This window comes from Anas acuta, chromosome 5 (genome assembly GCF_963932015.1).
Source record: "Anas acuta chromosome 5, bAnaAcu1.1, whole genome shotgun sequence".
Taxonomy (NCBI): Eukaryota; Metazoa; Chordata; class Aves; order Anseriformes; family Anatidae; genus Anas; species Anas acuta.
In genome coordinates this window covers 61,663,537-61,685,325 of record NC_088983.1, presented here as the reverse complement: position 1 = coordinate 61,685,325, position 21,789 = coordinate 61,663,537, and the positions used below count along the sequence as shown (strand labels likewise).

Sequence of the window (21,789 nt, the reverse complement as noted above, 5' to 3'; positions counted from 1 at the left end):
CAGTGGCTGCACTGAAGCACTCCCTTGCAGGAAGTTAAGCCCAGGGCTATAGGGAAGCAAGCCCAAGTGTGGAAATATTCACTAGTGCCAATAAGAAAAAAAAAAAAAACAAACTTTCCTTTTTAAGCTTCAGAACTGAGACAGCACCAACCACGCTACCACGAGCAATAGGGAGGCAAACCAGGACCGAAATCCCTCGCTGACACCAAGGTTTGTCAGGAGGCCAAGCCCCGTACCCAGCCGTGTTCGCGTGAGGCACCGACAAGTTTGTCACCTAATCCTGAACAATTCCAGAAACGGCGCATGTGACTTGCTCGTAATCAATTTTAAAACACTTCGGGGTGGCTTCCAGGCAGCCTTAAAAGACAAGCAGCGTCCTGGGCAGGGCACCTGCCAGGCAGAGGGGCTGGTGGGGAGCCCCAGGAGCACGACATGGGTGCACAGCCACCCCGCCAGGCCTCACCTCTGGCTGCCGGCAGCTCTGTGGGAGCACAAAACCCACCCCCAGGCACCCATGGCTCTGCTCAGCACAGCCCAAAGCCCCCAAATTTCCCTGGGGCAGGGCTCAGGGCGCGGTGCCAAGGCTTCACCTCAAGGTAACGCAACCGAGGGGGGCGAAGCGGGGCAGGTGGCTGAGCGCAGAGCGAGCACGGGTTAATTTGGGAAATCCGCCTTCAGCACATCGGCTCGGCGTGGTGCTGCCACTCCAACAGCGCTGTTTCGGAGCGAAACCCTTCTTTTATCGCCACCCATTGCAGGAAACCCTCACGGAGGGCTGCTCCGCCACCCCCTGTGAGCCCCCTGTGAGCCCCCCAGCCCGAACTTCCCCCGCGGGTGGCGTTACCCCAAAGCCCTCCCCGCACCAGCCCCGACCCTAAAGCAGCGCCCCTAAAGCAGGGGGCCCCCACCCGGCCGAGCCGCCCCCTTTCCCCCTTCCCTTCCCCTTCCCCTCCCCGCGGGGGAGCCGGGCCCGGCGCGGCCCCACCCCGGCGCCGCGGGCAGCGCCCAGGCCCCGGCGGGGCTGCGGGGAGGGGACGGGAGGGGAAGGGAAGGGGATGAGGGGAGGGGAGGGGAGCGGAGCCCCCATGGCGGCCGAGCCCTCACCTGGATGAACTGGATGGTGAGCGCAGACTTGCCCACGCCGCCGCCGCCCACCACCACCAGCCGGTATTTCTCCTGCCCCGGGCCGTCCCTGCAGCCCGCGGCCATGGGGGAGCCGGGTCACGGCTCCGGCGCCTGCCTCCTTCCTCCTCCTCCTCCTCCTCCTGCCTTCCTCTTCCTCTTCTTCCTCCTTTTTCTCCTCCTCCTCCTCCTCCCGGCCGCTGCCCCGAGCCCCGCCGAGCGCCGCCCGCCCCCGCAGCCCGGGCGCCGCGGCTACAAATGGCCGCCGGGGGGCGGGGACAGCCCCAGAAATGCTAATGTGTTTATATATATGCATGAAGCAGGGCGGGGCCTCCGCTAATTGCCCCTCCTTGAGGGTAATTAGGTCTTGGGGGGGGTAATTAGAGCGTGGGGGCTCGCACGGTTACAGCCTGAGGAGCCCCGGGCTGCCCAGAGGGAAAGGAGAAGTGGGAGAGGGGTCTGACAGGGGGCTGCCCCGTCCCAGCCTGCAGCACGGGGAAGTTGGGCAGAGAAAGTTTCAGTGAAGGAGAGCCCGGTGATGGGATGAAGAAATGGGTTCAGGAAGCAAAAGGAGGGTTTTGTCCCCACAGACACACCCGGAGCAGGGAAGGCTCTGCTGGAGCTGGCCCCAGCCAGGCCCAGGAGCCGGTGAGCGCATGAAGGCAGCAGGCCCGGTCCCCTCCTGCGCTCCCGGCTGCAGGAAAAACACGAGGTGAAAGACAAACCTCGACTGGTACCAGGCCTTAGTTTACCCAAGAGGTGCTTTGTTTTCAATAAAAGCCCCGTTAGGATTTTGTGGTCGGCTGCCAGCTCGCAGCTCACTGATGTGGTGGCCTCCTCGAACCCAGCCGTAACCTCCACACTGAGTCTTGCAACAGGATATTTGGCTCCTTTGGTCTAGAGACACATCGAAACAAACATTTTATTTTTCCCTTATCTTTTTTTTTAAGGTTTCAGTTTCATCCTACGTCACTTTAAATAGCTATTTTTGCTGGTGTGGCTATCCGGTCTTGTGAATTTCACTAAAGAAACAACCAGAGTTCCCTAACACTGACAGATAAAGGATTAAAACAATTAACGCAATCACCCATTACTTGAACAAAGGCTCTATTGTGAAAACTTATTGCTGTTAAAACCTTTGTGTGGGGTATTTTGGGGAACGAAATCCAGTTCCATAAATAAAGCAATATTCTTGCAAAGCTTGAGGCAGCGGTGGCAGAGGAAGAGCTGGGCAGCACCAGAAGAACAGCACATTTTTGGGGGCTGTAACTGTATCCAAAGATCCCAGGGTCGGATTCAGAACCTTGGCTTCCCTCTGGCAGCCCTTGCTACCAGCCCTAGTTTTGGGAAACACGGAGTTTACTCGTGAATAGACATGGAGATGAGGACACAGCACACATCAAGATCGGCTAACCTAGGAAGGGCTGAGAAATGAGGTGTGTAGAAGGTGAAGACAAGAAACTCGTAACTGATACAAGGTGCCAGGGGAAGATGATTAGAAAAGGGGTTTGTACATGAGATCAGGCAAATAAATTTTGCAGCTCCACAGGGAAGAGCAGGGTATCCATAGGGAGGTGGAAAGTGCAGAGTTTCATACTAGAGAGGAAGCGCTTGAGCTATCAGGATGTGAGATGGCAAAGATGATGCCAAAGTTTTGGTAAAGAAAGTACAGCTTTTAGAACCATTACATAGAAAGAAGCTGCATCATTTCAGATCTAGCCTGAATACGTGTATTTAAAGAGAGACAAAAATCAAGAATGGCATCCAGATGGCAAGCTTAAAAGATAGAGCACCACACTGCTTTATATAATGAGAGAAAAAAAAGGTTTCAGGAAGTGCTTGGGGGGAAAATCCAGAACTTCATTGTACGTTGGCAGCCTGGCAAGGATGTCTTCTAACCTCCCAAGCTGACATCTATGCAGTAAGTGACATACTGAGAGCTAAAAAGTGCTCTGTGAGAACATGACGGCTTAATTAAGAGAGAACTTGTTCACAGACTTAGTGCAGAAAAAAGTTACAAAATCTTTGGGACGTGAGTCAGCACGGTTGGTTACTGTAATGCTGAGTTGTGCCATTGGAGAGGTTCCTACAGGTGGCATTGTTTTTTACCCCGTGCAAACAGGCGCTGAGCATCACCCCTCACACCGTATGGGCACCGCGACCTAATGAAACCCGTGTGCTGCAGTTCCCAGCAGGAGCTCCACTGCTGAGCCTACAGGGGCAGGTGATGGGGCTTCACAAAGCCATAAAGCAAGAAGCTAGGGGCGAGTGTTACAATCTGATTTTCATCGGGATAAGAACGGAAGACTTAATTCAAAATAAAATGGGCAATAGTTTTTCCTGCATTAAAAATAAATAAATAAATAAACTTGAACTAGTTGTTACACTTACCAGCAACCAGAAACTAAAGAAAAGACAAGGTATTTCTTCACAGGCACGTGTACCAGTTTCTATCTGAGTAAGAAGTAAAACTATTTTCAGCCAAGTAACTGCAGCTTTTGATAAAATGTTCGTGTATTTTTGTATCTACCTATTCCAGTAAAGAACTCTGAAGTAAATACTCATACACACGCACAGACACTTCAAAATATGTCATTTTCTTTGAGGTTTGAAATTGTCTTTTTCTCTTTTTTCTTTTTCTTTTTTTTTTTTAAGTTCTATAAATTGGGCTTGACAATTTTTATTAATTACACGATTCCTTTAGAACTTCAGATGTGCTATACCCAACGGTAATTATAAAACAATGGCATCCCAAGGAAAAATGAGTAAAAGTCTCCCACAGTAACTGAGTAAGACCAGGATTTTAGACAAGGAATTTGAGGTGCTGTATGTTTTCCCTGACACTTACATAACTGCACAGAGGAAGGAACAAGTGGGAGAATTTTCTTCAGTGGAAAATGCACCAACAGTCATTTAGTGAGCAGGTCGGGGTTGGCATGCTCGGATATCCAGGCAATCCTGTAGCAAAACAACCAGTCCAAAACAAACCAATGTATAGCTACATACACATTTAGATTTTGTGTTTCTATATATATATTTATGTATTTATTGCTTGATATTGCTAGGATAAAAAAAAAAAAAAAAAAAAAAAAAACACAAAAAAAACAATCTCTTGTGTTGCAGCTGGTGGTGCCCAGCAGCCGAAATGATGGTGTCTGCTGACTCTGGAACTTGGGGGGCTCCACCAGGGAACAAACTGTGTCTTCCCGCTCACCCAGGACCCTCCTGCATCACTGCCACCAATGCTGCGTCTTGGGACAGCAGGTGAGTGTACAGTGCAGTGCTGTCGCCGCATTTACTTCTCAGGGCAGTGAAAGACAACCCCACAAACCACAGCTGGACTTCCTTGACGAGAAAACGAGCTATTTAAGTCAACACACAAAGTTAAAACATCATTAAGAAAACTCTGCTACTCACCTTGAGAAAAACTGAGAGCTGGGGGGCATATCTTGGTTGGTTTGTCTTTTCCTCAAGTCAGGAGATCATGCAGCTGGCAGAGCTGCGACGTCAAATTCATATTTCCACCGCTCAGACAAAGCTCCCATACCAGTACTGCTCATCCAATCCACTTCGTTATGATGTTTAGGAAATAAATAAATAAAGTACTAAAACAAGTAATTAAACTATTCGGAACTACCTGTAAGAAAACAAGATAACTGACAACCAGTGTGTTCTTCTCCAAGAACAAACTGTGTCAAACCAAAATATTTTTCTTCTCTGATTCAGTAACAGGCCTTTGAGTAGGAGGAAGCAGTAGGTGTTTTACATCTTGATTTTAGTAACGCCTTACCTGATGTTCCTATAAACAGCCTGGCTCATCTTTAGATGGCAGCGCCAAAGGGGAGACAGAGCAGGTGGGAGCACTGCACACAAGGATTTTCAGTGGTTCCTTGATAAAGCTGCGGGTAGTACCACACAACTATCCAGAAGACCTGACACAATCCATTATTACTGAATATTTCGGAAATCATCTGAATGACGAAACAAGAAAGCACATCTTCTAGGTTTTCAAAAGCTGCGTGCTGGAGGACAGAACTAGAATTCTGCACAGCCACAAAAAGCTGAAGAAAACTTCAACTGAATGTAATTCAGTAAAAATGCTTGCATTGTTCCATATGTAGGCAATTTGTCTACATTTCCCTGGAGTCAAACATGCCTACTTCACTGCAGTTAGGTATATTAGAAAATTAGGCATATTAGAAAAGAATGAAGCAAAACAACAAAAATTTTGCTTTTTCCTTCCCTGTGCTGACACAATGGATTTTCCTTGCCTCTTTGTATTAAGACCTGAGCTTCAACTCCCTCTTTTTACTGACATACCTTCAGAAACCCCCTTTCTTGCATTTTATTTCCCTTTCTAGCTTGCAGTGTAATCTACACCATAAATGCTTATGCTATCATTTCAGTATAAATCCTTAGTATGATGACCTACATTTCATTTTCTGCATGTTCCCTTCTTACACAGAGATCAAAGAAGAGCTAATGACTGAGGCACTCTGGTCTCACTAAAATTCCCATCCTTTTTTTACATTGAGGTGCTTTTTGCTTATGCTTCATAGCAGTTCCTCAGCAAACTGCCAACTCTGCTTTTTTTCCTATAAATTCACTTTTTGCGAGGCCACTCACGTGCGGTCTCATTGCTATTTCCCTTTACCCTTTCACGACCCGTTCCTGGATTATTTTTCAGATAGGGTTTTTCTAGAACTCGTCGTCACAGTATTTCAGCGCCTCGGCTGGATGCAGACAGCTGAAAACTCCACATCCACACAGGAGCAAAATGCAGTAGGAATCATGTAGTGCAATTCGTGACCTTGAAATAGCACAGTGCCAGAGCACAGATGGAGTTTTCCAGATGTCTGGGGCTATGAAACGATGAGACTTAAAAGGTTCAGTACTTCAGAGTGGTTTAAATAACTGAGATTGCAGTATAGGGTAGATACACTGGAGGTAAATTTAAACAGGCACATTTCTATAGGGTATGCTGTTGGTACCCAAACTAATTTACCCACTGTCTCTACAGTGTGTGCTTCCCTCTGCAATATACGCGCATCCCGAGGGCAGCAGAAGGCTTGCCCTTGGTTTAAATGAGATGTATGGGATTCTTCCTTGACTCACCACGACCTGCCTGGTAGAAATAACCTCTCTCTGTTGGTTGCTGGCTGCCCTATATTTGATTCCTCAGGGTATTACCTGCCTATCTCTTGGTGGCAACTGAAACTACTGGAAATCCACATCATGTGGGCTCCCTCTCTAGCCCACCGGGCTGAAAGAGCTGTCCGTGAAAGCACTCACTTCATCTTTGACATCTCCAGTGCTAAAAACAGGGCAGGAAGGATTCTCCACCCAGGGGGTGCCTTCAAAGAGTTGCTGCTGTTAGCAAGGGGGCTTGGTACAACAAGGTCCTGTCCATGCAGAGTTTCACAGCTATAGAAATATTTTTCTTTTCTCTGGTTAACACTGCTTGGGGACATGAATTTCTGTTAAGCAGATATCTTTCCTGTCCCCACTCTTTTCAATGCGTGGTATCGGCAGAATGTGATGTTTCTTCACGCTTCCAAGATCTGCAGTGACAGTTGCCCAAACTCTTGAAGCTTCCCTTACTGTTATGGGTGACTCTAACTACTGGCCATGGTTGCTTATTAAGCACGGGAGGGCATCTCTGCACTAGTAAATAAAGGGCAGGCTTGTCTGTCTGTGCTTTCAAATGTCACAGCCTGCTGAAATTGCTGCTGTTGACTCGTGAAACTGTTTTCTCAGCATACAACAATTGGCCTCAGTGCTGTCATTTCATCACGTAAAGGTTAGGGACGGGTGAACAGGACCTAAAGACCCAGAAGGGTGTTTTTCCAAAGCTCAGCAAAGACACTACCCCAAGGAAATTATTCTCTCCTGGTTTGCCCCAGTGGAGCTATGGGGAAATGGGAGTGGAAGAATTGCTGCAGGTGAGTGACCAAACGGGCTGTTTCAGCAATTTCTTCCGCAATTCCTCTTCCACTCCTCCTCCGCCCGCCCTGATCTGCATATATCAAGGAAATGCTACATGCATCGTAGACTACCCTATGTCCAGAATACCTTTGGCTTGGCTCCCGAAGCACTCGCAACGCTTTTGGTTCAAAGGTAATGTTGGCAGACTTCCCCAAATCCATCATATTCTGATCAGTGAGGTCTACTGCCAAGAAGAAGAAAAGCATTCATTCAGATATGCCAAACTAATTTGCACTAAGATTTCAGCTGAGGAATTAACATTCAATTTTTTGTATTTGCCCGCGTTGTTTCTTACCATTAATCTAGGCGAGTGTTAGCGGTGGGTCACAATGGTGGATTCTGTACAAGCATTACAAGACCCAGTTGCTGTCACACAGAAGTTATAGACTGAATAGACAGAAGAAATATTATTTTCCCCTTTGCAGACAGGGCATTCAAGCACAGACTTGCTAAGGAATACGCCTGAGGATACGCAGAAAGCTGTATCAGTCAAGTGAGCCATACTGGGGAATAAACACCACGAGCCCTCTACTTATTCTTTCTGCAGATGCTCTGTGTCTTCCTGCAGATCAGCCTGTTCATGTGCACCAGCAGCACTGCAGCTGAAGAAGCTGCTGAAGCAGTTTTCCTTTTCGTTGTCATTTTTAGGGGCGTGAGAAGAAAGGACTGAAGTCCATATGAGTCCACGAGATCGCTGTAGGAATGCGTTCACTCAAACGTTTTATGCTTTTACAACAGCAACAAAATTGCATCGTGTTTGTTTATGCTTTCAAATCACTGAAAATCAGAATCCATCTGAAAAGTGAAAGTGAACCTAGCAACTGAAGAATGGGGAAATTAAGGTAAAAACAAACAGGACAGCTTGATAGCGAGTGCCTGATAAACAGACATTTTACTAAAAAGGAGACTTTTCAGATATTTCCATGACATGTTGTTGCCACTTGAAATGTGGTGCCTTCTGGTGCTGTCTCAGAATATCTGGCAGAACATGTTGTATGTAATCAGATGCTATTTTTTCAATGTATAACTTTTTTAAATTCTGTCTTCTCCGATCAGCAGAGTGCAAGACGAATGTTCTACTTGCTAAATAATCTCCTTCAGAAAAAACGAACAAGCCTGTCCCCAGGATTCTCCAGCAACCTCCAACTCCCGTTTTTAAAAGTTCACTGTAATAATATAGCAAAATGTTTAAAATGCCTTGGCTCGCCATCAAATCTATTAAGGGAAAAGATATTCAAAAAGCATATGTAGTAGTAATCACAGCAAATGATAATGGGATGTGTATAACACTTGATCATTAAACCTATTGATAAATCTAGATCTATCTTCTTCCTAGTAATGCAGAATAAAGTCGCAACAGGGAGTTTTACACTGTGCAAGCATTCACCTCTCACTGACTTCACCGGAGTTAATCCTGTGCTTAAAGTGCACTTTTTTTTTTTTTTTTTTTGCTACCTTGTTGAGTTGGGATGCTGCTCAAGAATATTTCAGCAAACTCTTACCCAGCTAAGTAGTTTCTTGGTTCCCCAGGTAGCATGTACATGTGGACGCCTTCCAAAAGCAGTTGCAATGATGCGAGGGCCTGATTTTAACCTGCAGTGTTTAAAAAAAAAAAAAAATTGAAATCAGCAGAGACGCTTCTACATAACACATTGAGTGGGGCGCGAAGGCTTGTAAGACATCTCGCCCTGAGGTCAGCACATCTTCGGTGGCCGCGGCAGAGCTCACACAGGAAGCCAGCAGCTTTTTCTCACGTTACCACGCTGGCGAGGAGCCGTGCACAGAAGCACAGCGACTGACCTGCAGCTTGGCTGGGTTCTGGCATCCAGCTCAAGGCGTTGGGTTTGCACTTCTTCACAACAGCTTATAAGACGCAAGCAAATATTTGCGCGCTTGGCTCCAAGCAAATGAAAACATCGAAGTTCTCGCCTGAGAACCGCCTTTTAACAAGGAACGCAGTGAAACGGGAGCTGATTAGATCAGATTCGGCTGTGCCAAGGTCTCTACAACCGCGGCATGCACTGTGCCATTGTGGGCAAGATGCAGCCAAGGCCTCCTCTCCCCCTCGGTTTCTTAGGAGGAGGGTTTAGGTTCGCCTGCTTTACCCACTGACCCCCCAAGGATCTTGACCCGCACATCTTCCAGGCAGCGATGGTTACTCAGCCTGCCTGTGCCCTGGACACATCACCTTCAGATGTTGTACCTCCCCTCTTGGAGAGAGGAGATTCCCCAAGAGTTGCTACATGGTCTGAAGCCTGTTGCCATTTTCTGTCCTTTAAGCCTACCATGGGCCCCTAAAGAGGTCCCTAAAAAGAGGGACACACAACAGACATTACTCCTCCACTAACCGGCTCACCAGGCACGTCTTGGGAGCGTAACTCAGTGACTCCAGAGGGAGCCAGAGACTCTTCTGGCAGAAGGTGCCACTCTTCCCCTCTGCCAACAGCCCCCCAAAAGAAACTCATAGAAAAGCAGCCCACTTATTTAGGCTGGAACAAGAAGTACTGGCTCAGGAGACAGCTGATGCCGGCTGGGAGATTCTGTGGGGTCTAAAAATGGGACCAAAGGCCACCTCCTCCTTGCAGCTCTCCTACAAGCTCTCCCTGCAAGCTCTCCTAGGTCAGAGAGCTATGGTAGCTATTCATGTTAGCACTGGCATTAAGCTTTTTACACATTGGCTCAAAGTGATAATGAGGAGATTTTGGCTTCCAAGTGCTTTCATCAAGCCAGGCCTCCACATTTCCTGAAAATGCAGTTTGTTGAAAGCAAGATTTCACACCACGTTTGACCAAACTTCTTCATCATTCCTGCCCTCAGAAAAGTAAAGTCATTTCTCATTCTCTGTTATAGGAAGTCATAAAAACAAACCTATCATTTATTCATGCCCTACAGGCTTTTTTCTTTTGGTACTTGCCTTATTATTAGAGAACCTTTCTAGATAATTGGGCAATGAAGTATGCGTGTTTTCCAGGGCAGGGGGTGGGGAACAGACATTTTTTTTCCAGAAGGAAACAGAACAATATCTAAGGAAGAGCCTTTTCTTCTTCTTCTTTTTAATTTTATTTATTTATTTATTTATTTATTTTACTTTGTTGACCTTTTAATGTGGTCTGCATCCAAGCAGGGATGTATCCTCTCCACTTCTTTCTTTCGTGTCGGTCAGGATTTAATAACATGAGAGGCTTAGTGCACAGACCATCATTTCTCACCGTTTGGGAATGAAACGGACATGGTTACAGCAGTTACATCCACAAGCTGCATGATCGTGTTCTTCTCGTGTTTCAACATAGAAAAAAGGTGCCCTAAGGATAACAAGCAGTTCTAAATAACACACGCATAACATAGGTGCTCCTGCTGCGTATTTTTGACACCCCTGAACAGTGGGAATGAAGATTTATGACTCTCACGCCAACTGATAACATCAATACAGGCTGCAGTGAGTACCCAGAGCCATCCTGGAACCAAACTGGTCTCTGAGCAAACCCAGCAGTTCAGGTGGGAACACCTCGCTACATACAACTTAGAAGGTCACTTTAAACTGCAGCGCATTTAGAAACGGGCATTATTTATTGCAGCAGCCACAGCTAGAGCCAGCACTCGTCTCTGACTTGGTTCTGTGATAAAGGGTCATGCTCTTGTTAGGGGTATGGGCAAGAACTACCCGCAGCAGCTCATAGCTGTGCAAAGAGGTAATCTCCGCTGGGGGGAACGACATCAAGCCATTAATCTTGCATTCCATTTGGGCTCTCTCCCACACGAATGGAGGAAGGTGTGTCATGACTCAGTTCGTTGCCAAAATAGCACAATGTGGTACTTCTTAGAGAAAAAATAAAGGATCTGGTGGAACAATTAAACTAAGAATGAATTTGATTTGAGCTCTCAGCCTTGAAGTACCACAGTGAGCTTCGCTAAATGCAGCTTACCTTCAGCAAACGACCAACAAGCCCCTGGTGCTTTGGGGAGTGCAGCAGCCTGTACGCTCTCCACGCAGCTAAGCTAACAGGTCACATCGCCAGCAACAGCCATGCCTTTCCTCTTCCTTCTGCTCATGTGAAAAGAAAGACAGCAATGGTCTGGGGCAAGCAGTAGGGAGAGAAGATTGACAGCAAGACCCCTGAGAGAGCTGGGCTTTGTGGGAGGAAACCCAGGGGAAACAGGGTGACCCCACTGCTGGGGTTTTGAATCTGATTTTTACCTTGTTCATCCGGAGTCTTCGGAGGCTGCACCCGGAGCCTTGTGCTCTGCCGCACGCCTTACTCGCACCTATACTTGACTCGTTCCTTCATTCACTATTATTTTTTCTTAGAGATGTCAGAAGTGGTTTCAACTCAGCACTACTATTTCAGGGCTGTAGGAAGAATTTTAAAACAGGTTGATTAAGGCTTTGTAAACTCTTAATGCATTTGGCATGCGCTTGTCTTTTATACATCAGTCTGGCTTTCTCAGCAGACAAAAATGAAGACAAGGAATTCCTGCTTAGACAATTACCTGCTTAAAAGCACTGGATACACACCCAAGCCATTGAAAGTTTTTGTTTGTTTAGGGAAATACACAAGTGCATGCATGGCTACTAACAAGCCGTTGAGTTCTCCACGATCCAGTCACCATGTTAAAAGAAAAATACACGATAAGACAAAGTTGGTCGCAGAAGTCAGAGTAATTGGTTAAATTTTCCATGATCTTTCCCTACTGAATGATAAATTCATATTTATATCACTTACTGATACGTTCCATTGAGATTAAGATGTGCTGGATTTCATTTCAATATTGGGTTCCTGAGCAATGGCAAGCACAGCTAACACAGAAGCTGGAAATCACCGCAAGGTGAGCAAGGTACTCAGCAAATCACCCCCAGAGTGCCATTTGAACTGTTCAAATTAACGCAAGGAATTAATGCAACACTGATTGCAATTGGTGAGGATGTTACTGCAGAGCTAATATGAAATCTGAACTATAAATTATGACAGAAAAAGGGCTCCTGCAGCCCCCGTGAAAGGCACATGAAGAAAAAGGACATACAACTACTTTTTTAATGACGTAGGGTTTATCTGGAAGCCATCTGGAAGTTCACCACAAAGTACATTGCTTCTCGGTAACTGATAACCTGATAAACAGGGGCAATTCCCTTCCACCTTTACACCGAGACAGCCGTCCCGCACACTGCAACAGGGTAGGCTGAAGAAGACATGCAAAAGGTTTGCCCAGGGTCACAAACATGGTGTCACTCACGTTACCTCAGTCTTCAGCAAGGAACCTGTGCTGCTGGAGAGTCCCCAGGACCTCCCGTTGACGTTGCCGGAGAGGTCAGGTGAACTTTTGGAAGTGGTACACATGCTGCGCTTTTGCAATGAGATGTTTGTCTTTATCCAGTCATTATTTCCAAAACTATTCACTACTAACAATAGTGATAAATATAAGTATCCAAGGCAGGAGATACTCTGTAATTCAGCATTCAATACCTACATTTATTAAACATTTTAAAAGGACAGGCCTAGGAGAAGTAAAGCACAAGGACTGGGATTCAATACATACATTCTTTGAGGGCAAAGTCTGCTGAGTCCTTCAATTCCAGACAGCACCTGCCCAGGAGTTCCTGTTTGCACTAGTTACCGGCGATCTTGGACTTCGCCCTTCCTCAAATACCATGCATAAAAATCAACACTACAAATAATAAGCCCCAGCAGCAGCTGAAACAAATCAGTAGAATGAGAAAAGCAAAGAATAAACCCCCACACGTATGACAAGGCTGGACAAACACTAGAGCGGAGCTGCGGTCCTGTTGGCACTAGCCCTTCGCCGCCACCTGAAATCCTGGAAGAGGCAGACGTGACTTAAACAAGATGCATGTTAGGGAGAAAGAATGGATCCACTCACCCAGTATTTGCAGTGACAGTAATTTATTCAGTAACAAGAAGCTCTTGCCTGCCCTGTCACAAATTTCTAGTAAACCGATTCTGGATTTCTCTCTCCCCACCTACTTCTTATTCCTGTCTTCCTTGCCACTCAATCTCTCTGCAGGCAAGAGCCTCAGCATCTGAAGCATCACTTCACTAGCACTCATTTCTTCAATTAAACTCTCACCCAAGACATCCCTCACTGGAGAAGCTTGACCACCACTCGGTGAGGTTATTGCTGGCTTCACTCCTTGGCCTCCCGAGACCCACACAGCTCTTCCTTACTTTGCCTTTCTCCCTTAGGGCTTTCCTAAGCATCTCTTGCTGAACCTCCACGCCTTCAACATCATCTCCTGCCTCCAGCTATACCTTGCTAAAAATTAGACTTTGTTAAAGCACTTTGGAGGCAGAATTACAGTTTACAGAAGTTTTTTGCTTTGTTTTTTTAAAAAGATGGTAAATGTCAGATCAGAGACCGTATATCAATGTAATGCAGTGTCCTCAAGCTGTATTTGATGCATCTGTAAATCCAGAAATAGCAATGACAGTAAGGACAGGGTAATTGCTGAGCATTTCCAAGAGCTGTAGCACATATGCCATGGATAAAATATTCCTATGTATAATCATTCCTATCATATATATACACACACACACACACACACATGCTGTGAATAAAGTGAAAGCATCAGAGCAAAAGAAAAAGAAGTGTCTAAAGAAGACAAGAAAGACTAACTGATACGTCCATTTCAATATTGATCCATTTCACAGTTTTCCTAATTTCACTAAAAGAGATCATTACAATCAAGTAGCATTATTCTGGCAGCTGGTTAGTTTAAAATACATATGCCATCAGCTCTTGCTATAGCCATTTTTCGTTTCCATGCCCAGTTCCTCTGCCTTTGGGATAAAAGCACGTTTTCTCCCCTCATCTGCTCCTCCTGGAGAGATTTTACAGTACTCCCTCACAGTGCCTCCCCACAGTTCCAGTGAAGAACTTGGCGTAGTCTGGGGCTATGCATAGAGCATGACAAATTTCATAGGAAAAGATGATTAATCTGCTTCTTGAAAGTTAACTTTCGGGTTATCTGCCAGATTACAGCTTTAATTAAGGTAGTGCCTAGGAACATCAGGCAAATTAGGAAACTATTTCTGAACAAAACAGAGAGATAAATAACACAAATTTTGCCACTTCTAGTAAGAAGAAGGAAAAAAAAAAAAAGAGGCCAAATCTTGTGCCAGCTCAACCAGCTGCAGCACAGCAGCAGGTTCTGACAGTGGAGACACCAAACAGCAAAGGATGATCCGGGTAGGTAAGAAAACAGGCAACAGAAAAGGTGATGAGATCTAGCAGGAAAAGAGAATTTTAAGCACATGGCTCCTTGCTTGTCCACACGCTGTCTTCTAAAGCTGTGCTAATGGTCCCTGTAAGAGTTTGCCATGAGGTCTTCACATTATTTCAGTTTGTTTTTATTCATGGGGAGTCACTCAAGATGTGGGTAGTGGAAAGCAATTTAAAAGTTATGAAAAAATGCATGGTAGAGTCCCAATTTTAAATAGACCTGGAAGCGAGCCTTGCCCTTACCCCTTCACTGGAGGAGAAAGGTGGGAACCTGTACACAGCTGATAAATACTCACCTGACACAGTAAGACCTGCACTAAACAAACTCTCAAGTTAATCACATTTTAAAGTTCACTGAGATTTTCAGCTTTTCTATTGAAGGGTCTGCTATCTAACTTCTGCAGTTCATTCAGTACGAGGTCCTACAAATCTGCAGACATCATATAACCTTCTCTAATTACTATCACCCATTACTTCTTTACTATTCATCACATTTTTCATATCCTAGGAGATTGCTTGTCCTCATTTTAATCAGGTAACTCATTCCGTGAGTCAGCGTCCCTATAAATGTCAAGTCAATATTTTATTCTGTTAAGGCTGAAATTGAAAACCTTGCCTCAGAAACCAAACTCCATTTCACAGTCTAGGCTGTAAGTCAAAGTCGGGTGACGTGAGGAAAAGCTCAGAAGAAGGGAAGAAATTCCTGGAACATTTTGTGAGTGAGTGACAATAAACTGCCTGCCCCACTGAATCCCACCTCAGGTAAATCTCAGCCTCCCTACACTAGAGTGCACTGTCAAAGGCTCACCATTTCCAGTAAGGATTATTCTATTTTAGTAGGGATTTAAATGATATTCTGTATCCATTATTGGCCTACTCAGTGCTGAAAGGCTTAATGAATTGCTTGATATCTAGAAGCGTATATTATCAATCATTTATTGGAAAGGCACCAGGCAGATTACCAAATGATTCTCTCGTCTTCCTTCTTTGTTTTTAATTAATAAAAAAATATGATATTGCTTTTAACTCCAGGAGGCTTTAGTAACCATTAAACCCAGAATACGAGCCGTAGAGACATTAAAAGGAAACTTGTAAAGCTATTTCAGACAACAGTTGGTTCTGAATCTACAAAGGCTTTCTAATTTCAAAGCTTCAAGAGGACACCAATTTTATGATTTGGCATAAAAAGGGGAATGGAGACAGTCTCTGTTTAGATGTTTGCTGGGAATTCATTCTCACAGCGTGGTGACTTTTCTTTCTTGGTGAAGATATAAAATTGAATTTACAGCTAAATTAGCTTCATAATATCAGTAAATGAGACTGCACCGCTCTATATATAGTCTTCTTGGAAACGTGAGATTCATCTGCCCTTTCCAAGACAGACAGCATTGAACAGACTAAGAACTCCAAGCCAAACATCTTCCAGATTTATTTTTTTTTTAGGTTCATAGTATTTATTTTCCTTATTTTAGACACAATTGAGAGGCAGCAGCAAAAACACATTTTTCTGAACTGCTGGGTAGCCTGCCTTTTCTCTGAAAGATGTGTCTGAACAACCAAGGTAGGCAGCACCCCTGGATGGGACCCGTGAAGCCTCTGAGAAGAGAGGAACATTGACTTCTCACTGCCTTCTAGGACTGCTTCACAGGCACTAGTAAGGAAAATGCAAATAAAAGCTTCAAAAAACTAAAAGAAACAATACCAACACTGACCTGGGAAGCATAATTTCCCACTTGAACAGATACTGCAGCAGAACAAGTGCAACTTTCAAAAGCATCACCAGCCAGAGCTGGTCATTCACCTCCCTGGAAAGCATCCCCTCTTCTGGTGGCAGCTGGGGCCCGTAACTCCTGACTCAGGCCATCAGAATCTGGGGAAAGGCTGCAGTTTCTAAAAACTGCTTGTTTTAAACCAAAAGCTAACATGTTAAGATAGATACATAAAAACTTTAAAAACAAACAAACAAAAAAAAAAAACAAACATTTCGAGGCTTTCTCTGACACAGCTTTTTAGCTTTTAGCATGAACATCAATAGCTGAATTCCCAAGGAGGCTTGAGGCATGACTGGAATGACTTTGGCAAGATCTCCCATCCTGAGCAACAGAGCATGAATTTTTACTCCCTCAAACATTAAAAAAATGCTATTGACTAAAAGCAAAACCAACCCCTCCCTCATTTTTTACACATCACTAACTCCGAGCAATAGGGTGGGGTTAAAGCAAGGGAAGGGAGATGTTGTCCCCTTTCTGTTGCAGCTCCACAACTGTTATTCTGTTATCATCCACACTGACAAACACATCCCAGCTGCCCACTGCTCGGCTTTAGAATCCACTTGGTTGCTGCAGGGAGCAGCTCCAGCTCGGACCAACGTGGGCTAGGGCCACTGCCAGCCCTCCTCTGCACCTGTGTCATCAGGCTGGTTCGGGGGGTGCGAGAGGGCAGAGGCTGTTTGAAATGATAGCTGCCTCTCCTGAGCAGCGAGACGAAGGTTTTTGTTCCCTAAGTAGGGCACTAAGATGATTTATGAGGCCTGTTCCGCAAAATCAGAAAGGGTCCTCACCTTTCTCCTCCCTCTTGCTGTGCAGAAAATCGAATACAAATTAACCCTAGTCCACAGCTTCCAACTGATGCTGGTTTCTTTGGTGAGACCGTCAGACTCTGAGGTGCACGGACATGATGCAGAAGACAGGCAGATGGGGAAGGAAGCTCACCCTGAAGCACGAAAAACCTGCCAGCGAGCGAGGGAGGGCTGGCTGTCAGAGCACGGGGTGACAGCCTCTGCTCCGGCGGCGCGGTGCTGCGGGGAAGGCGGCTGGCTTTTCAAAGACAGCGGGTGTGCTCCCTGCAGCACCTCTTGCTTTCACCTTTTCACCAGTTTCTCCTAAGTGAAACAACAAACAAGGTGCCTTTGTTATGTAGTTATTTATTTATTTTGCTAGATATTACCAGTGGTTAATGTAGCAGAAAAAGAACAGGACAAACCAGAGAAGATACACGTGCTGTGTTTGGCACGCAGGTGGCACAAATCCTAAAATCCCTCTGTTTAGAAACTTTTTCTCCTTTAATTATCTGCTGTGCTGTGACTTTCATTCTGCCTTTGCTGTGTCAACTCACACATGAGCAGTCAAAAAGAAACAACACGGACTTTCTGAATCTGACCACCGAAAGCTTTCCATGAACACAAAGGAACGAGGAACCACGGATCCACACAGCAATCCAGACCTGCCGAGAAAAAGTACCACTCTGCTTCCTCTTTTCTCCTGGCAGAATAAAAGCGAGGCTTACATCCTGCAATGAGCAACCAGCCCAGGGTGTGCTGGGTGACCCAACAGACCTTTTGCATCTCTAACATCTGATTCAGTGCAAAGAATCCAGACCTGTGACTCACGACATCAGGCTGAACAAGCAGTGATGTGGCTGGAGCCAAAAGATCTCCAAATATTTCCACAGTGCCCAGTGCCATATCGTAAGCACACCATGCAGAGAAAGAAGAGGATGTGTTCAAGACAGGAACATGAACCGGGAGACTGCATGCCAGCCTGATCTCTGGGCTCAAGACTGCGTGGGCAGGGAGTGGAAAGGAATTGCAAACTCGGTACCTTGCAGATAGGCGCAGGATCTGATTCACATCATAGTCATCTGCAATACCTTGCGGCTGCGAGGCCAAATACTTTCATCTCCCCAGCTCTCCTAAGCTGAGCGGTGTGAGCTGGATCAATATTTGCAGTGGAAGGTCTCCAAGTGGCAGCACACAGGCGGGAAGCACTTCTGATGGGAGCTGGCTCCTGCCACAGTGCAGAGCCAGGACCTCAGGGCGACGCTGGAACGGTGTCCCTGTGGTGCTGCTTCTTGCAGCGGGCTGTAAGGGGTGGCACAAGCACCCAGCAGATTTCTCCCTGCAGAGGGTTTCCCAGTACCCCAAACAAGGCCCGGCCAACGCAACTGCATCCTAGCCCCTTGCAGAAGCTGGAGGGAGGATGGACGCTCCCCACTAGCAAAGCCAGATCTGAAATCTCAGATCATTTTCAATACAAATTAAGGATACGTTTAAGGAGTGCGTTGGTTTTCTTGAGCTGTCATCTCCAGTTTAAAATAATCCATTAATAGATAATGCTAAGTTTGAAATAAGGATATTTGCATATGCTCCAGCCCATTTTGTCTATTTTTGGCCTAAGAATTCAAGACTGAAAAATAAACACAAACGAAGTACAGTCATCTCCTTGTCACCGAAACAAACACCAAGTCATAAATTATCATTGTCATGGAAAAGACTTCATCAGGACAAAGAGACTCAATGCCACTGCCCGCAGCAAAGATACCATTAATGAAATAAATCACATCATTCACAGCTACAAGTGTTTCGATTTAAATGCAAAAAAATAGGGAGAATAGGACTGTGTGTACTTGGATGAAACAGTACAATCTGTATCAGTGTACTGCACATGTCAACACTGCTCGTACAATGAAGAAAGAGGAAATGTAACACAGTCAGATAATTTTATTAATCTTCTGCACAATGGACATCTACTAAACTCACATAGCCAAAGGTCCACGTGCTATATATTCTATCAAATGGCTCCCCATAAATAAATAAGATGCCACAGGAAAAAAGTAAGAATGAAAGCTCATCTATCGGTATCTCCTAAGGCTGGTGGGCAAATATTTTAATAAAATTCAAGATGACTTGGGGCTACATAGGAGCATGCTGATGTTTTTCAGCATAGCAAGCTGGTATGTCCAGCTAATACCAATTTTAGCCAAATTTGAAAGACAACTGGAGGTGAAAAGTGCATTTTTTTTTCCCCTCACATGCAAATCAGTAGCATGGGGGATAGAAACCTAGGCAAGTAGCCAGACAGAGAGAAGAAACAGCTACAACCCAGTACGCTTTCCACCTCGGGAGGAGCAACCAGCTGAGTGACAAGCGTATTGACACTGACCTGCCCAGCAGCACGTTCATAACTACAGATCAGCCCAAACGCTGCTGCTTGCTCAGAGAAATGCAGGAGGGGAACTCAGTCATCCTGGAAAAGCAGAAGAAAAAGCAGTATGGGTGAGCAGGTGATGGGGATACAGAACACAAACACGTAAGAAAGCTACCTCAGCTCTGCTGTGAACACAAAACTTGCTTTTCTCAAAGATTTATGATTATGTTCTTCAACTGAGACACTAACAGATGAAATCCTTCATCCTTCTAAGAGAATTAGTCACAATATTGAGTGAAGCGTAGCTTTAAATGAGACTTAAGTTCCAGCATACTTAGTGCAAGGGGACTTCGTGCTGTCAGCCATCCCACAGCCCCTCAGAGGAGGAAGATAAGATGTGACTGAAGAAGGGCTGATCTGAAGTGCTCCATATAGTTTTCTTCTAACCCAAACAACTTCAGTTATATATATATATATATATATATATATATATATATATATATACAAACAAATAATTTTTAAATACCAAAGTCCCAGACATCTCACAGGCACCTTCAGAAACACACAGTGAGACATTTAAAAAAAAATAAAAATGTCCAGAGGCTCTGGTGAGAAAGTGGGTTCAAAAATGTGAAAAGATGAATTTGTTTGAAGAGAAAGCCCTAGTCTTGAAGATCTAAGTAAAAGACAAATGCGTGGCATGCTCAGGAAAAGATGCCATCAATGAATTCTCTTCTCTAGGAAGGCCCCTAAATTTTTCTAGATAAACCCCACCAGGAGACAGAACAGGTCAAAAATAGCCAACCCCTACTACCTTGCAGGAATATAGGGAAAGAGAGAGCCATTCCAGTATCTCAGTGTGGTCCTTCAAAGGAGCAGTCTGCAAACCCAGTCCCAGCCTACCCACAGGACCTTCCTAAGCAGCCAGGTGCCACCGACAGTGTGGCAAGAGCCAGAAGCACTCCAGAGAGCCACGGGCACATGCACGTCCTGCAGCGGGAGGGGCACACAGGATGCAGCTTCTTACACACATGTGCAACTCACTCCAACAGAGCAGCTCTGCTTTTTACCTGATCTTCTTGTCCCAGCAGACATCCTCTGCAAGCACACGACGACCTCCTGTCCTCGAGCAGAGCAGAAGCCATCTGCCACCTCCCGTGCCCTCTCCAAGGCAGGAGAAACATTTTAGCTGTGTTGGCTCCAGATGACCTAGAAAATAAGTGGTAACAAGGACTTGGATTAAAATCAGTAACACAAAGAGCTATGATTAAATGAATATATATGGACAACAGATCTGCTGCAGAAGGACCGTGTGCGAAGCACAAAAGGAACACGATTTCAAATAGCCATTTTTTTTTACAGCAGCATGCTATCCCTTTCACAGCACAGAAGAAATACACAGCTGTATTCAGGATACCCAAGCAGAGAGCCCAGAAGAACTGAAGAGTTTTTATGTCAACAGAAAGGTAGACTTTCTTCTCTCCTTTCTTCTCCTTTACACAAACACATTATGCGGTGCCAAAAAAAAAAGAGAGAAGGAAATGAAAGGAAAATGGATCAGTTGAAGCCTCCAGGAAAGATAACCTTCAAAGGAAATTTAGCGGAAAATTGAAGAAAATAGAAGCTGAGATTTCTCTTGTACCTCATGGCTACAGACACAGATAAGTAGGAGAAAAGGCTGCAAGCAGCATTGCTCCTTTTTGTGACAAGAGAGGAAGCCCCAAATATATGCAATCAATTCCAAAGGGAGAAAGATAATGAGAAATTAGAAATACCCATGAATAGTTTTGAAGTCTACTGCTTCTGGACACACATCATTGACAAGAACATGCGAATTCAACAGAGAGAGGGAAGCGAGTGATCCATGTGTGACACTTCAAACTCCCAGGAACAACCAAGAAAACTTTAAAAAGTGACCAAAACCATTCAACTTTCAGAAACTTTTCCCATTCATTACAGATATATCTGTGAATAAGTAGAAAACTACTTCAGAAACAACCCGATCCATATGAGACGGACCAAAACTTAGCGCCTCCTTCCAACAACTTGTTGCTGCCTGCACAGGAGATGGAGAATCTGGAAAGGGAAAACATCACAGGAAAATCTGAGACAAACACTGAAGTCTCAATTTGTAATTAACAGTAATTCCAAGAGTGAGGTTACTGCTTTGTTTTGGGTATTTATTATTATTACTTTTTTTTTTAAAGTAGAATACAAGCTGATCACTGAGCTAGCAGAGGGGTTGGGGCAAGAATTGCAGTGTTCCCTCAACCGTATTGTCTTGATTTGGCATTGGGGAGAAATACCAGCATTTTCTTCACAGTTTCTGGGTTTAATTAATTTGCCTGTTAGGGCAGTGTGTCCCCGAAGTGGGGGGAAGTCAGCTGGAGGGTGAAGGCACAGAAAGAAACCTGAGATTGCCTTCTTTAAAAGCCAGGCGTGCTGGTTGGTGCAGGGGCTGCCGGCTGGGTGAATACCCTCCGCCCTCCCCCTTCCTGAGACCAGGCTGTCCCACCTCTGGGGA

The 21,789-nt window shown here is 45.2% G+C and overlaps 1 protein-coding gene and 2 long non-coding RNA genes across 11 annotated transcripts in view; 1 reads left to right on the top strand and 2 right to left on the bottom strand.

Moving 5' to 3' along the window:
* RRAS2 (RAS related 2) overlaps nt 1-1,367 on the bottom strand; it is a 32,814-nt gene extending 31,447 nt beyond the window's left edge. Inside the window, exon 1 of the mRNA XM_068685239.1 lies at nt 1,105-1,367. Coding sequence (XP_068541340.1) covers nt 1,105-1,209 — 105 coding nt within the window. The 5' untranslated portion in view covers nt 1,210-1,367. The remainder of the gene's footprint in view (nt 1-1,104) is intronic.
* Nucleotides 118-8,278, top strand: LOC137857967 (uncharacterized). Of its 3 annotated transcripts, none has more exons than XR_011097442.1 (4): nt 1,514-2,558; nt 3,245-3,346; nt 4,246-4,386; nt 8,167-8,278. It is a non-coding gene; the product is annotated as an uncharacterized lncRNA (long non-coding RNA). The 3 variants fall into 3 exon arrangements; XR_011097441.1 differs by lacking the exon at nt 8,167-8,278 and adding an exon at nt 7,756-8,084; XR_011097440.1 differs by lacking the exons at nt 1,514-2,558; nt 8,167-8,278 and adding an exon at nt 118-596 and having other exon boundaries at nt 4,246-4,379.
* Nucleotides 3,769-21,486, bottom strand: LOC137857965 (uncharacterized). 7 transcript variants are annotated; one of them, XR_011097435.1, is made up of 9 exons: nt 20,336-21,486; nt 17,323-19,364; nt 16,901-17,221; nt 11,303-16,210; nt 11,031-11,149; nt 8,610-8,700; nt 7,403-7,494; nt 4,540-7,291; nt 3,769-4,080 (listed from the first exon to the last, which is right to left on the bottom strand). It is a non-coding gene; the product is annotated as an uncharacterized lncRNA (long non-coding RNA). The 7 variants fall into 7 exon arrangements; XR_011097434.1 differs by lacking the exon at nt 3,769-4,080 and having other exon boundaries at nt 4,324-5,093; nt 7,195-7,291; XR_011097436.1 differs by lacking the exon at nt 3,769-4,080 and having other exon boundaries at nt 4,324-7,291; nt 11,303-11,455; nt 12,342-16,210; nt 20,336-21,485.
* Between the last annotated feature and the right edge of the window lie 303 nt (nt 21,487-21,789).